Raw genomic sequence first — 15,435 nt, 5'->3', positions numbered from 1 at the left:
TCAAATAACCTAATCACTATGACCTTGCAGGCTGTTCTCATCCACCTCAATACAAGCTATTGTACGCTCCTTCATTGACGAGAAATGCGTGCATACTAGATTCATGTAATTGCATTGCAATCGAAACACAATAAGTGGCTCGAAAGTTAATTGAACAGCGTGCCACTGCGACCAATCAGAGGGAACGCTTAGCCATTATAAATGGCCGAACAAGAGACCCACTGCGGTTATCTCGCGTGAGCATTAAGATGGCGGGTTTTCTTCGTTGGGTCGTGGTGCTCTGTGCTGTGGGTGTTTTGTTTGCGGATTCTGGGTTCGTGGGTGAGGATTTTGCACTGCGCACCACGCAGTCCCTCACTTGGAAAAAAAAATCGTTGAATGTTCGACAGAACTGCATGTGGGAACTCGTATGCAGTGCAGGATTGAATTGTTTTTGTTTTTAACTGGTTATTACGTTTTTTGTTTAGTCACAAAAGCATCATTGAGAATCGCGTCGCCTTTTTGCGTATTGACTGGCAATCTTCACACTAGAATGGATTTCGTGTGTGAACCCATTTGAGTAAAATTAAACGTCACCCATCGTAAATTGAACCCTTTGCGAGTTTTCCGACGTAACCTCCTGCTATCGGCAGTTTTTTGGTGGACCTTTTTAGCGTTAGAATGTTTAACCAATACCGATTTGTATGTTGAGCAGAACAATTTCGAGCTTGGTGTGCTGTAAGGTAGGGGTAAGCAACTCTCATTCCCTCTGTATTCCTTTGAACTTCCATCTGACTTTAGAATGAACTTAGTTTTTTATTTAAATTAAATAACTTTCAGTTACATTTCTTGGTTAGCAAAATGGGAGAAGTTTGGTCTTGACCTAGTGTGTCAAGCAAGCGTCATGACTAAACCGAAGATGCGCTGTTGCACGAGTGTACGAGCTGTTTCTAATCTTATTTTGATGTGACATTAACTTCCCTTTGTGTCGTTCTTCTCTTAAAGGACATCGAGCTGCTAATCGTGGCATGAGGGCGATCGATGATGAGGAATTGCCCCCATCTACGGTCCTAGCAGGTATATTCAATGCTTTGCACGTAAACATGACTGCCACTAGAGTCATCACACTTCTGATGCCTTGGACCATATCTGCACCGTAGGGTTTGTTGCGTCGTTTATTGCGTTCAATTGTGCAACTGCTGAAGTTTTCCAAAGGTGGTGTTGAAATGATGTGCTTGGAGGGTGCAGGCGACAAGCAGGTGTGTATTGGTAATATTCATTGCAGTCTAATTAACCACTTCAGGGCGTGGTCATAAAAATATTGGCTGCGCTAATGTAGTTAAAGCTGTAGGTGGTTGAACCCATGCAATGTTTATCGGGTGCAGTATTTCGTGTACGAGACCTGCTCTGCTTAATGTAATGCACCAGCTCAAGAACGGACTAGTCCTTGAAACCACAGCACTAACCAGTTGGAAAAAATAACCAACATTCAATGCACTGGCATTGGCTCTAATTATTTCGGCCTGCGCTAATGGTTATGGGTCTCATTTCAGAAATGTTCAAATGCCGCGCTTTGTTCTTCCTAATGAGTATTTTGCGATCTATTAGACCCACTTTGTATATCCATATGTGCTGCGAACTTTTGTGAAGCTGATGTCCTGAGTTTCCTAATGGACTGATGTACAGGTGTCACCTATGAGGTGCAGTGCGTCAATGAGAGAATGTCTGCCAAGATCGCGAAAAGCGTCCTGCTGGGCTACGGCGCTTCTGATCTCGTCATGAACTCTGCAACTCCTGCATGCAAATTGTCGGAAACAGGACCGTACATCACGTTCAACATCTCGCTCGGAGAATGTGGCACCTTCTTTGAGGTCTCTAATATCAAACTTTTTCCTAAGTGCTTTTTCTTAACTTCCTGCTTTTTAAAAACAAATCTAATGTGCCTTGTATCTTCCCCCCTACAGGAAACGAGCACAGACCTCGTCTTCTCTCAAACGATTTCTCTGCCCAGTACCACGTTTGGCATCATCACCTACGACTTCGTGTACATCATGGTCAATGCAATGTATGTAACCAAAAGCCATGCTTGACACGTACGGTCTCGCAGTCTTCTAAACTGCGTTCTTGCCATTCCACGTAATGGCGTGACCAAGCCTGCCGTGACGACCCTTCCGTTCATTTCCTGGATATTGTCCTGATTGGCATGCCTTCAAATTAAAGATCTAATCCAAAAGCTAAATTTGTCATTCGTTTCACAACTTGCTGCCGAACTGAAAAACATTGTTATTGGTACTTATTCACGTAATCCATTTGGTCACGTGAACAAGTACTTGATGTGCCATAGTTTGAACTGAAATCTACTATTGTAATGATATGATTTAATGTCTTCAGACCTAAACACTGATGCTCTTCCCTTTATCCCCTTTTTATAATAGCTGCAAGATTCCGAGGACGAAGCTCTTGTCGTCATCGGCACTCCAGCCCAACAGCACAAAGGTTGTGCTCAACCAAACCGTGTATGCTGAACTGGAACTGAAGATGGATTTCTACAAAAGCTTTACGTTCCTGGCGCCATACCTGCCCACCGACTACCCCCTAGTGGTGCAGCTGCGTCAAACCCTGTATCTCCAGATGTCCCTCAAGACTGGCCTCGGCCTTACCCTGTTCACCATCGACCTCTATGCAACTCCCACCAGTGACCCCCTTGATCCGCGGAAATACTATCTCGTGAAAGAGGGGTGCGTAGCTTTTCTGTCCTCTGGTGCTTGACTCTGCCTTAAATGTACTCGAGCCTACCACCTGTTTAATCTGTGGCCCTTCTCTCTCTAGCTGTCTGCGTGACAGCACCGTGAACGTCACCATCACCGCCACTGCCCGCCGCTTCACCTTCCCAGCCTTCGCCTTCACTGCTCAAGATACTAAATACGTGAGCTCAACGTCCCACCATGCTAAAAGCGATCACGAGTTTTGCGTGACAGGGTCTAGCCTTGGCGACACTTAGCCTTGCAACTTGCTCGCATTTGCGCCAAATTTAGGACTTGTGTTCTGGAATGGGTTTTTCCTCTTTAATCTACAATTGTATTAACGTCCACTGGCCAAACGGGTCCTCTTGGTGAAACATTGCTTACTGATGATTGAATTGCCCATGGTTAAACCTGGCAGGAATCTTTGTCTCTGGGGCATTCCCATCCCCTTCAATTGCAAATGCCTTTTTTTTAAAACCTCCCTATTTTCATTATGCTCTGCAGGTGTACGTCCACGCTGCAATGATAGCTTGCAAGACTTCTTTGACTGCCTCTCGCTGCCAGCAAGGATGTCTGGCCAGGAAGAGGAGGAGCAGCTTGGAAACCGTGGATACCCCGGTCTACATCTTCACCAGAGGACCCTTTGTCTACAGCGAGGATGCCGCCCTATCCCGCTGTGCGTTGCCCTATCATTAGCGTCGTGCTGGTTTCCAAAGCAACATGATGATAATTTGCTTTTGATTTTGGCCATGTCTCTATTTCAATACTCTAGGCCCTCTAGCGGTGGAGTCAATCCAGCAAGCTACAATTGAGTACTTGCATATTTCTTAAATGATTTCCCAGTTTTAAGTGCATCCTGGTGTGTTCTAATTGTTAAGTGTATTTCTATGACGTCCAATTAACCCACTTTCCCCGTCTATTCTCCCTTTTACAGCGGAGATCCTAAACTACCCTGGTGTCGTGGCCGTTGCAGTGGTTGCTTCCATCATCCTCTTGGGCTTGGGTTTTGCTTCGAAGAGAATGCTGGCTAAGAAGTGATGCAGATGATTAACATGCACCCACGGCATGGAATAAAGCAAGGATGCAAACGTTTTTTTGGCTTGATTGGTGCTTATTGCATAACGTCTACACCTCGTTGCCTTGCCTGCTTATCTCCTGGGTAGAAACTAAAATAAACATTGCCTTGAAAGATCCAGTTTGGGTTGATCTTAATGCAAGCAGCTCCAATATAAGCTGACGTGTTAATCTTTCAAATGTAGCTGCCACAACCACGAGGTGTCTCCCCTGGAGAGAGAAAGCAATGCAATTGACAACATTTTGCTTCTAATGGATCGAGCGAGCATATCTTGGTACAAGTCTCTCAAAATATAACGCAACATTAGGACTGGAAAGGTCAATTGGAATAAACTGATCCCCTGAATCATAAAGAACATTGGCAATAAATGCTGTGACGTCTGTTTTCTCCGAAAACCCACGTGATCGCCACAGCTAACCCTTATCTGCCCCACGCCTAACGTGTTCCCGGTCCCCAACTCCAGTTTCCCATCAATATACTAATTTAATCGTGTATTCCACGCCTTTGCCACCACCATTTTACATCCTATTCACTCTTCTCGTTTCCTCTTGCTTACCCATCTTGTGCCATATGGGGCCTTAAGATGTGTAAGATATGATCAAAAGTATGCCACTGAATCTTTGTAAAACCTCAGTGCTATATACAGATACTTTCCATTCTTGGCACGAATGACAGTTAACACAACATGGATTTTGTGGATCCATTCCAAAAACAACTAATACGGGTGTAATGGCGATTGGACATGCATCTTAGGAAGGCACTTTATTGAGGACCCGTTCACGGTACCCGACTGCAATGGCCCTAATTCTTGCTTGTAACTCAACCATTCCATTCACAACTGATACTCCTGTCATTACCTCCAGTGGCCACTAGTGTACTTTGTGCATATAGCTCTATTTCCATTACATATGTGGAGTAGAAAGGTGCATATTGCGTGGAAACAGACAGTGCGGGTCATGTTGGGTCGGCCTGTAACGAAGGCAAATACAATGCGGGTTTATGTTTGGGCAATTAAGCTGGGAGAGCCAAGGACGGCTGTGATTGGTTGGTACTATTGCCGGGGCCGGAGAGGCGTCGGGAAGTCTGGAGAGAAGCAGGTGTGTGATCACGCGGAGTGCCGTTGAGCCGTGGACTGATTAATTGGGGCGTAATGAGAGCAGGGATAAATTGGGGGGTCGGCAATTGGAGCGGGAAGTTGGAGTTTGGAGACAACAGGGGGAATTGAAGTGTGGAGCGTTTGGGAGACAGAGTTTGGAAGACAGTGGAAGGGAGATGGAGTTGTGTGATGCCGCCACGGAGCCAATCGGCGGGTGGCCCACCTGCGATCTCGCGCCCCGAGCGACGAGGCTGACATTGCTCCACCCCACCACCTCCCCACCCCCCCCACCGGAACACACACGCACGCACTCCCCCCACCATTAGAGCGCGTGGGGAGACACCCTGGCCGACAGGTTTTCACCCAGAAGCTCTCGTAAAGGGATAATCTTCACGGTTTCCTGTGGCCAGGGAATTGGACGGTCTCCTCCGACGCTAACACACACCGTGGCGCCGTGACTTGAGTAGAAATGACATGTTCACGGCGGGGCTGCCCCGCCACCGCGGTTAGTACGCACCTCACGCACACGGGTCGGCAGGGCAGGTAGGGAGGAGGGCAGAGCCACGAGCGGCGGGAAAGCAGGGTCGCCCTCTGGCTGGATGGCCGCTGAGCAGGTAAATTTAGATGCGGACGTCGCTGAAAGCAACGGCCCGGGGGATGCTGGGATACAGATGGGCCTACCGATTGGCGGGTGATCCCAGCGAGCTGATTGGCCCGCGAGTCGGCACCAGGTCGCCCTTTTGATGTTGAAAGAATAAAGCGAGTGAGGGCGAAGGAAAAAGGGTCTCTGGCTACTCGAGTCAACCCCAGGCCCGCCAACTCCCGAGTCCAGCCGCGCGAACGTCCGTGGGACGTATCGATGCGCCGCGAGGACCAGCCGGCAGTGACGACGAACCGTGAGTAAGGGAGGGAGAGAAAGAGGGAGTTGGGACTTAGCTTAAAAAGAAAACCGGAGAGGGTAAAGGGGAGAAGGACAGGTAGAGTATAGTGCCGACTATCGAGAGATAGATTGGTCCTGCCCCGCCGATCCCGACTGACTCGGTTAAATAAGGGCTCGCCGACCCGGTGGAATAAATCGTCGGCGATTACATAACGGACGGGTGTGGTTTTTGCGAGGGTGTGGAAAGAGAGTGGAAGCGTGGGTGCGCTCGCTATTCGCGGTGGTCGCCGCGTGTGTGGAGCGGCGCCGCGTGGGGTGTGGGCGCTACAAACCGTCGGCGGCGGACTCCCCCGTTGCGAGCGGATACCCAGCTCGCACGCATGCCCATCGCATAGCCCTTTAAACCCGTTTAACCCAATCCCCCAAATCGCCGGAGTGGGTACGAACGACGTCGCTTACCCTCCGACCTCTAACCCCCGGTTACCCGCGTGTGATTGGTGCGTGGGACTGCGCGGGCGGGGAGCGTCGCGTTCGGGTGCCGGCGAAGCACTAGCGGGCCCCAGGGCGGTCGAGGGCGATGCTTCACCGGCAGGAAACCCAGACTCGATGCGCCGACTTGATCTGCGCTTCGGTACGCGCGATGAGGAGGCGGCAAAAGCGGCCTTAGAGGCACGCCGTCGCCAACCCGGCGAGGACCTGCGCGATTATGCCGAGGATGTGCGTGAGCTAACAAAGATCGCACGCCCGAGGTACACCACGGAAGCGATTGAGGAGCTGGCCGCAGAGAAAATCCAGCGATACTTAGCGCGCACGGCGTGGTGGCAGCCAGACGTGAACTGTACGCGCCTCCCCTTTGATGCCCTTGTCGAGCGCGTGCGCAAATGTGAAATAATTTCTAGCGAACGCGCACAGCTCCGAGGACTGGGACGGGAGCGCACCATCGCAAGTCTGTCCACCGAGGAGGAAGAGGAGGAACAGGAGCTCGCCAGGACGGTAGGGGGTCGGGAAAGGGGGCCTCCGGTATCCCGCGAGACCACCCCAGGATGGGTAGCGGAGATACAGGCGGGCATCGGGGGGATCGACAACAAGGTAACCCAAGTGGGTGAGAGAGTAACCCAAGTGGACAACAGGGTAACCCAAGTACGGGCACATATGACTACGCTGCAGACTACGGTGGAGACGGTTCAGACCGAGTTGGGAGGGCTGGCCGGGAGGGTAGCCCGACTAGAGGCGGAGTCTGGGCAACGGTGTACGGGAGGGGAAAGAGGGAGCGGGCGGGGAGGCTCCTACGGGGCCGCCGCCCTTCCCCGAGCATGCTACCTGTGCGACCAGCGAGGGCACCTGGTGAGGGACTGTCCCCAGATCGCCCGCGCTAGAAAGGCGCCGGGGTTAAAACGCCAACGCCCCCTAGAGGGTGGACCACCTAGGGGTGCAATCAACGAGGTCCCGAAACAAAACGACGATAATAATAATGGTAAGCGAGTGACACCCACACAGGTCACGGCCACAACACCCAAGGACGCGGTGAGGACGGGCGACTGGCTACGGGAGCTGGTGGCAGGAATCACGGGGGCCACGTCACTGGTGGAAGGACAGGTGAACGGGCAGCGCACCCGGATCCTACTGGACACGGGGGCCGTAGCCTCACTCGTGAGCGCCGCGCACTGCAGCGTGCTCGGGGTTGACGTGAGCCACCTGCAGGCCCCGGATTGCGCGCTGCACACCGCGAGCGCAGCCGGGATGGGGTTGCTGGGAAGGATCTCCCTCGAGGTCCGTCTCGGAAACCAGGTGTGCACTCAGGAGTTCTACGTCTCGAGTGTGCTGTGCCACGAGTGTATCGCAGGTACCGACCTCCTGGAAAAGCTGGGGCTCAACGTGCAGCCCCGACAGCGGTGCGCCACCGTGGAAGGCAGCGGGGAACGGATTCCATTCCTGGGACAGGAGCCAAATCGCCCCCGCTTCACACCTGTGGCCGCTACCCTGACGACGGCCGTCACCATCGGGCCGCTCGCCGAGATGCTGGTGCCTGTGGCGACACCCTCGACCGACCCCGCACACCGACCATCGGGGGAGGTAATGCTAACTCCTCACCCGGAGTTGGCAAAACGATACGGGGTTGTGGTGTGGGGTCAGCCACGTTGGTAAACGCCGATGGGGGCCGATTGTTTATGCGTGTGTTTAACCCCCACGGCACCCCAGCAATACTACGACGGCACACCACAGTAGCCACCGTGCATCCCCTACACGCGCGCCACTCCAGCGACTCGGTATTTGCACTCTGGGCGGAGGACCCCGGTCGCCCCGAGGACCACCAGGACCTGGCCTGGCGAGTCGGCCCGACTCCCCACGCCCAGGTCATCCCCCTTCTTGATGCGGTACACGTACCTTGGGCAGATTTCCCCAAGAGAGAGGCCGATCAGCTACGCGGGTTACTGCGGGAGTACGCCGACGTGTTCAGTGAACACGATTCAGACGTGGGTCGCACAGATCTCGTTAAGCACCAAATCGACACCGGGGCCGCCCGACCCATAAAGCTCCCCGCGTACCGCGTGGGCGCACCCGAACGCGCCCAGATCAAAGAGGCGGTCAGGGACATGCTCCGCGATAACATAATTCATCCCTCGGCGAGCCCCTGGTCTGCCCCGGTGGTACTAGTAACGAAAAAGGACGGGTCAACCCGTTTTTGCGTCGATTACCGCAAACTAAACGCAGTCACCCTCGGCGACGCCTTTCCCATACCGCGTATCGACGACACCTTTGACAGCCTCGCCAGAGCGCGGTATTTTTCCACCCTCGATCTCGCGTCCGGGTACTGGCAGGTGGAGATGACGGAGGAGGATCGGCCAAAAACCGCATTCACCACCCCGATGGGACTATTCGAGTTTCGAGTACTCCCGTTCGGGCTCACCAACGCGCCCGCGACGTTCCAGCGGCTGATGGAGTTGGTGATGCGGGGCTTGCAGTGGGAGCAATGCCTGATTTACCTGGATGATGTGATCGTGTTCAGTAGATCTCTGTCTGAGCACTGGTCCAGGTTATGGGAGGTGTTCCAGCGACTGCGAGCGACTCATCTCAAGCTCAAGCCGCGTAAGTGTTACATCGCACAGCGCGAGGTGGGGTACCTCGGACACCGCGTCAGCGAGGCGGGGGTGCGCACTGATCCGGACAAGGTACGCGCCGTAGTGGATTGGCCACAGCCAAGAAACCTGACGGCGATAAGATCATTTTTGGGGCTCGCCACCTATTATCGTCGATTTGTAAAGGGATTCAGCGAGATTGCACGCCCCCTCACCCAACTCACTTCCCCCAAGAACCCCTATCAGTGGACGGAGGCCTGCCAGACGGCCTTCACCACCCTCAAAGACCACCTCACACACACCCCCACACTGGCTTTCCCCGATTTTACCACCGACTTTATTTTGGACACCGACGCCTGCAGCAGCGGGCTGGGTGCGGTGTTGTCGCAGGTGCAGGAAGGAATGGAGCGGGTGATTGCGTACGCCAGCTGGACCCTGAGCGGGGCCGAGCTGAACTACTGTGTGACCCGTCAGGAATTGTACACGGTGATCTTCGCGTGTAAACAGTTTCGGCCGTATTTGTACGGCAGGAAATGTCGGGTGCGCACGGACCATTATGCTCTGCAGTTCCTCCTCACCTTCAAGGAACCGCGGGGGCAGATGGCCCGATGGCTGGCGCAGCTGCAGGAGTACAACCTGCAAATCGAGTACCGGGCGGGGCGGACGCATGCAAACGCGGACGCATTATCACGGCGACCCGCGGTGTGTGCTGAGACGAGGGCGGAGGAGGCCTGCCCGTGCTTCACGGGGGGACGTTGCCGACAGGCAACGGACCTCCGGGAACCCGCTGAACCTAACCCCCCCCCCGGCGAGAGAGAGTGCGGTATGCACCACAGAGACCCCCACAGGTGGAGGTGCGGAACCAGTCGACCGCCCGGCGAGCGCAGGGCCCACAACTCGGGACCCAGCGGACCACCCCACCCCGATCGGACGGATCCAGGAGGACGTCGGCTGCGCCTTTCCGGGCCTGAACGACGAGCAGCTGAGGCAGACCCAGCAGCGGGATCCGGAGCTGGCGGCGGTGGAAGCGGCCCTGCGGGAGGGGAAAAGCACCCTACCAGGGCCCTGGAGCGGTTTGTATGCCCGGTTATGTGTGCAGAACGGGTTGGTACGGGAGTTAACCGAGGCCGGCCAGCCGGGGTGCATCTGTGTTGCCGCCCAGGTGCGACCCAAGCTGCTACAGCTGGTACACGACCACCCGCTCGGGGGCCATGACGGGGAACGGCGCACTCGGGAGACTCTGCGTCGCCAGTATCTCTGGCCCAAATTGACGCAAGATGTGGCCGCCTGGGTACAGGGCTGCCGCGCTTGTCAGCAGTGCGGACCGAAACCGGCACGATACCAGGTACCCCTAAGGCCGTTCCGCGTCAGTCGGAAGAACCAGCTGGTCGGCATTGATCTCCAGAGGCCGTTCCCACGATCCCACCGGGGCAACCGCTATATCCTCGTAGCGGTGGAATACTTCACCCGCTACCCCGTGGCGGTGGCCATCCCCGATAAAACGGCCCTGGTAGTGGCCCGGGCGTTCGTGGAGCACTATGTACTTAAGCACGGGATCCCGGAGCGAGTCCTTACCGACCAGGGTAGCGAGTTCGAGGCCGAGTTGTTTCAGGCGCTGTGCTGGGAGTTCGGAATCCAGAAAGACCGAACCACGGCGTACCACCCCCAGGCGAACGGTATGGTTGAGCGTATGAATCAGACTCTGGCCGGAAAGCTCAAGCGTATGGCGGCCGCAAACCAACGGGATTGGGACGAACACCTCCCCTACGCCCTGTTCGCCTACGCCACCACGGTGCACACATCGACGGGACAAACCCCGTTCCTAATGATGTTTGGTCGTGAGTCTCGTCTACCCGCAGACTTGCTGTTCGGCATTCCTCCACCCCAAACGGAGGAAGGGAGTCGCCCCGTGGAGCATCTGATGGAGACCCTACGAGGGGTCCAGGACCGGGCCTACCCGCAAGAGGAGGCCGCGCATCGGCGACAGGAGCAGAGCACCCGATCCCGCGTGGAGCCCCCCCTTTTCTTGACAGGCACCAAGGTGTGGCTATACATCCCTCGTGTCGGGGCCGGACAGGTGGGGAAGCTGACCACCTACTGGCGGGGACCCTGGACCGTGGTACGGCAGATCTCTCCCTGGACGGTATTAATCCAGGGTGGAGAGAGGGGCCGAGAAACGGTGGTTAACGTCCGCCGCTTAAAACCATGGAGGGCAGCCCCGGCGGGGGAGAACCTCGCCGCCCGAGTACCGCGAAATCCCGGTGCCCCTGCGCCACCCGTGCTCGGGGGCCTCGCGCACTACATGGGCCCCGCCGGGCCCCCAGCCCCGAGGCGTCCCGGCCCCGCCAGAGGACGGCGGGGACGCCGCCCCTTAAACCCCGCTGCCGCGTAGTTTGTCCCCCAGCCCCCAGGTGCCGAGGGACAGAAGGAGCCACTGGAGTGGAGAAGGAGACCGCCGCAGGAAACCCCGAGGACGGAGCCACCTCCCCCGAGGCCAGCCACGAGGTCCGGGCGGATCCCCCGGACCCCGCGGTGCTACCTCGTGGGCGCGGCCCAGGCGAGGTGCTCCAGTCAACCCGGGACGGGGACTGGCACCTCGGGGGGCTATGTGATGCCGCCGCCACGGAGCCGATCGGCGGGCGGCCCACCTGCGATCTCGCGCCCCGAGCGACGAGGCCGACATTGCTCCACCCCACCACCTCCCCACCCCCCCCACCGGAACACACATGCACGCACTCCCCCCACCATTAGAGCGCGTGGGGAGACACCCTGGCCGACAGGTTTTCACCCAGAAGCTCTCGTAAAGGGATAATCTTCACGGTTTCCTGCGGCCAGGGAATTGGACGGTCTCCTCCGACGCTAACACACACCGTGGCGCTGTGACTTGAGTAGAAATGACATGTTCACGGCGGGGCTGCCCCGCCACCGCGGTTAGTATGCACCTCACGCACACGGGTCGGCAGGGCAGGTAGGGAGGAGGGCAGAGCCACGAGCGGCGGGAAAGCAGGGTCGCCCTCTGGCTGGATGGCCGCTGAGCAGGTAAATTTAGATGCGGACGTCGCTGAAAGCAACGGCCTGGGGGATGCTGGGATACAGATGGGCCTACCGATTGGCGGGTGATCCCAGCGAGCTGATTGGCCCGCGAGTCGGCACCAGGTAGCCCTTTTGATGTAGAAAGAATAAAGCGAGTGAGGGCGAAGGAAAAAGGGTCTCTGGCTACTCGAGTCAACCCCAGGCCCGCCAACTCCCGAGTCCAGCCGCGTGAACGTCCGTGGGACGTATCGACGCGCCGCGAGGACCAGCCGGCAGTGACGACGAACCGTGAGTAAGGGAGGGAGAGAAAGAGGGAGTTGGGACTTAGCTTGAAAAGAAAACCGGAGAGGGTAAAGGGGAGAAGGACAGGTAGAGTATAGTGCCGACTATCGAGAGATAGATTGGTCCTGCCCCGCCGATCCCGACTGACTCGGTTAAATAAGGGCTCGCCGACCCGGTGGAATAAATCGTCGGCGATTACATAACAGACTGGTGTGGTTTTTGCGAGGGTGTGGAAAGAGAGTGGAAGCGTGGGTGCGCTCGCTGTTCGCGGTGGTCGCCGCGTGTGTGGAGCGGCGCCGCGTGGGTGTGGGCGCTACAAACCGTCGGCGGCGGACTCCCCCGTTGCGAGCGGATACCCAGCTCGCACGCATGCCCATCGCATAGCCCTTTAAAACCGTTTAACCCACTCCCCCCAATCGCCGGAGTGGGTACGAACGACGTCGCTTACCCTCCGACCTCTAACCCCCGGTTACCCGCGTGTGATTGGTGCGTGGGACTGTGCGGGCGGGGAGCGTCGCGTTCGGGTGCCGGTGAAGCGCTAGCGGGCCCCAGGGCAGTCGAGGGCGATGCCTCACCGGCAGGAAACCCAGACTCGGAGGGGGACAGCACAGGGGGGGGAACAGGAGCGCGGTGACCTTTCCCCGCCCGGTGAGGAGTGCAGCGGCGGCAGGTCCCACACTAGTGGGGAGTCTGGGAGCGTCGGTCCTTCGCGGACAGGGTCGCAGGCGGGAGAGATCCCGGGGGCCGGCGACCCTAACAGTTGGAGACGAAGCTTGGAACAAAGACGAAGTAGTTAGTGGTGGAGAGAGCGTAGCGATAGCGAAGCTGAACAAAGAAGAAGTAGTTAGCGGTAGAGAGAGTGTAGCGATAGCGGAGCTGAACAAAGACGAAGTAGTTAGCGGTGGAGAGAGCGTAGTGATACCGAAGCTGAACAAAGATGAAGTAGTTAGCGGTGGAGAGAATGGAGCGATAGCGGAGCTGAAGACGAGAATAGCCCGCGGTGGAGACAGCGTAGCGATAGTGGAGCTGAGACGAGAATAGCCAGCAGTGGAGAGAGCGTAGCGATAGCGGAGCTGAAGACGAGAACAGCCAGCAGTGGAGTGAGCATAGTGACGGTGATAGCGCTGAACAGGGATGAAGTAGTAGCAGTGGAGTGAGCATGGTGACTGTGATAGCGCTGGAGAGAACATAGCGACGGTGATAGCGGAGAGCGGAGACGAAGAAGTTAGCGGCAGAGTAAGCGAAGTAATCGTGGGAAGTAAGTGAAGTTATCGTGTGGTGTAGAGAGACAAAGGTGGCGAGCGAGTCGACTGAAGCACGGCGGGCGAGCCGTGGCGACCAGGATACTGTGGAATGTGGAGGACATGCTGAGAGTTGTAAATAAAGCGGTGTTCGGAGAAAGACAGAAGTTGTCCGAGTTAAATCGAACATTACATATGTATAAATTACGTTTGACTTAAGAAAAGTGAGTTAAACAGAAGAAAACATCGTAGTAAATGTATTGCTCTTGTTACAAAATTATATTTAATATAAACGATCATGCAATTTAGGCATAATATGCAGTTTCTGATTTGAAGTTGAAACAACACGTTTCCGTTTCTCTGCCATTACATAGCTTAGAAAATTTAAACTCAAGCTGGTTTCTGCCGGGGCTGTCGTAGCTGTAACAGCCGCTGTTCCTTGGAGTGACGTTGGACAGGAGCCTGACGTAGTGTTCTCACCTAGATAAGACTTGCTAAGTTACCCTCGTCAAACTGCTGGCCTGGCTGGCTCAACGTGCGGTGCCGGTGCCCGGTCACTACAAATGGCGGGCCTGTCTCTAGTGGAATACTGTGCACCCGTATGGACTCGATTAGCTCACCCTAAATTGGTGGACATTAAGATAAATGTCACCGTGAGAACCATCTCAGGAGCAATGAGGACAACCCCACGACCATGGCTGCCTGTGCTGTGCAACATTCACCCCGACAAAAATTCGCGGCCAAGATGCTAGACAAACTACACATGGCACTAGCATTATCCCTTCACGTCGACATTTTCAAGCGACCAACCGTGTGCATGAAGTCCCGACACCCAGTATCGGCAATACCACAGTCCGAAGTGTGGAGTATGTGGGATACCCGCACTGTCTGGAGTGACGAATGGAGAGCCGTGAAAGTGCCGAACAAAAACCTCAAGTGGTCCATCCGTCCAGATGCCTGGTTTCGACCTCTTACGGCACCAATGGGTGGAGTTAAACCGCTTGCGGTGTGACCAGGGTGTTTGTGCCGCTTCCGAAATTCGATGGGGCCAACGTGACAGGTCACCGTGTGAATGCGGGGAGCAGGACACCATGGTGCACATTATTTTCGGCTGTGAAGTGCGTCAGTGCAGAGTGGTTGCCCCACACGTGCTAGAGGAGGCGGAGGCGGAGGCTGCAGAGTGGCTTTGTGGCAATGTGGGCTGACGTCCACTCAATATAATGAGAGCAAGAGGCACCAGAAAAAGTTAGGTACAGATGTAAGTAAAGTTTATTTTCATCTCAGTGCCAAACACACACGTGAATCGAATAAAGACTGTAAACATGCGGGAGCAAGATGCGCCAGACAACTGTTAGGTTCAAGTGCAAGGGTAGTGACATCGGGGATGTCACTGTAAGGCACGTGGCGTGCGATGTCCCTACATCGTGGACATCACCGGGTCGGTTGCTGTGTGAGGCCGGCTCTCGCACAGCACGGCGTGCGATGCACTGTCATTACGTACACCCCTTATGCGGGTGTAGTACCAGGCATAGCGGGGCTTGGTGAGCGCTGGGATAGCGCAGACACCACGCATAGCGTGTAGTGTGGGCTCCCACAAGGGGGAGTGGGAGAGTGTCAGCCCAGGGGCAGGGTTGCCCCGGGCCATGGCACTCTGGTTGACCCCGTGGATACATGATCCGAAGTGTCCACAGAGAGGGCCCCAGGTGGGGGGACCAGGCGGTGATCACGTGTCAGGGGAGAGCTCTCGAGAGGGATCGGGAGGGAGCTAGAAAGCTCGAGAAGGCGGGCGGGGCCAAGGGCAGAGCGGCCCCGACCCGGGAGGATATAAGGTGGGTCCCTGAGAGGGAAAAGGGTCACTGCATTCTTCAAGCTGGAGCTCCACGTCTACAAGCTGGAAGCTCTACCTCCTACGAGGCATAAACACGCGGTCGGGAACCTGAGTGGGGGTCTGACCCTTCATCGCTGTAACTCCTACGTATAGAGTAGTTCGCTGGGTGGTCAGCAGCCTAGGCTGTATCTGATGAAGGG

The 15,435-nt window shown here is 55.8% G+C and overlaps 1 protein-coding gene across 1 annotated transcript; it reads left to right on the top strand.

Annotated features, from left to right (window-relative positions):
* The first annotated feature begins 216 nt into the window (after positions 1-216).
* On the top strand, positions 217-3,815 carry LOC142906322 (CUB and zona pellucida-like domain-containing protein 1). Its single transcript, XM_076053892.1, has 8 exons — positions 217-321; positions 985-1,056; positions 1,666-1,850; positions 1,944-2,044; positions 2,415-2,717; positions 2,809-2,905; positions 3,228-3,399; positions 3,658-3,815. Exons 1-8 carry the CDS (start codon positions 249-251, stop codon positions 3,759-3,761), a joined length of 1,107 nt encoding a protein of 368 aa, XP_075910007.1. The 5' UTR covers positions 217-248; the 3' UTR covers positions 3,762-3,815.
* The last annotated feature ends 11,620 nt before the right edge of the window (positions 3,816-15,435 follow it).

The sequence above is a fragment of the Petromyzon marinus genome, chromosome 63, assembly GCF_048934315.1.
Source record: "Petromyzon marinus isolate PM22_M1 ecotype Great Lakes invasive population chromosome 63, UKy_Petmar_22M1.pri1.0, whole genome shotgun sequence".
NCBI lineage: Eukaryota > Metazoa > Chordata > Hyperoartia > Petromyzontiformes > Petromyzontidae > Petromyzon > Petromyzon marinus.
Note: the sequence above shows the minus strand (reverse complement) of the source record. Positions and strands in the feature narration are given on the sequence as shown.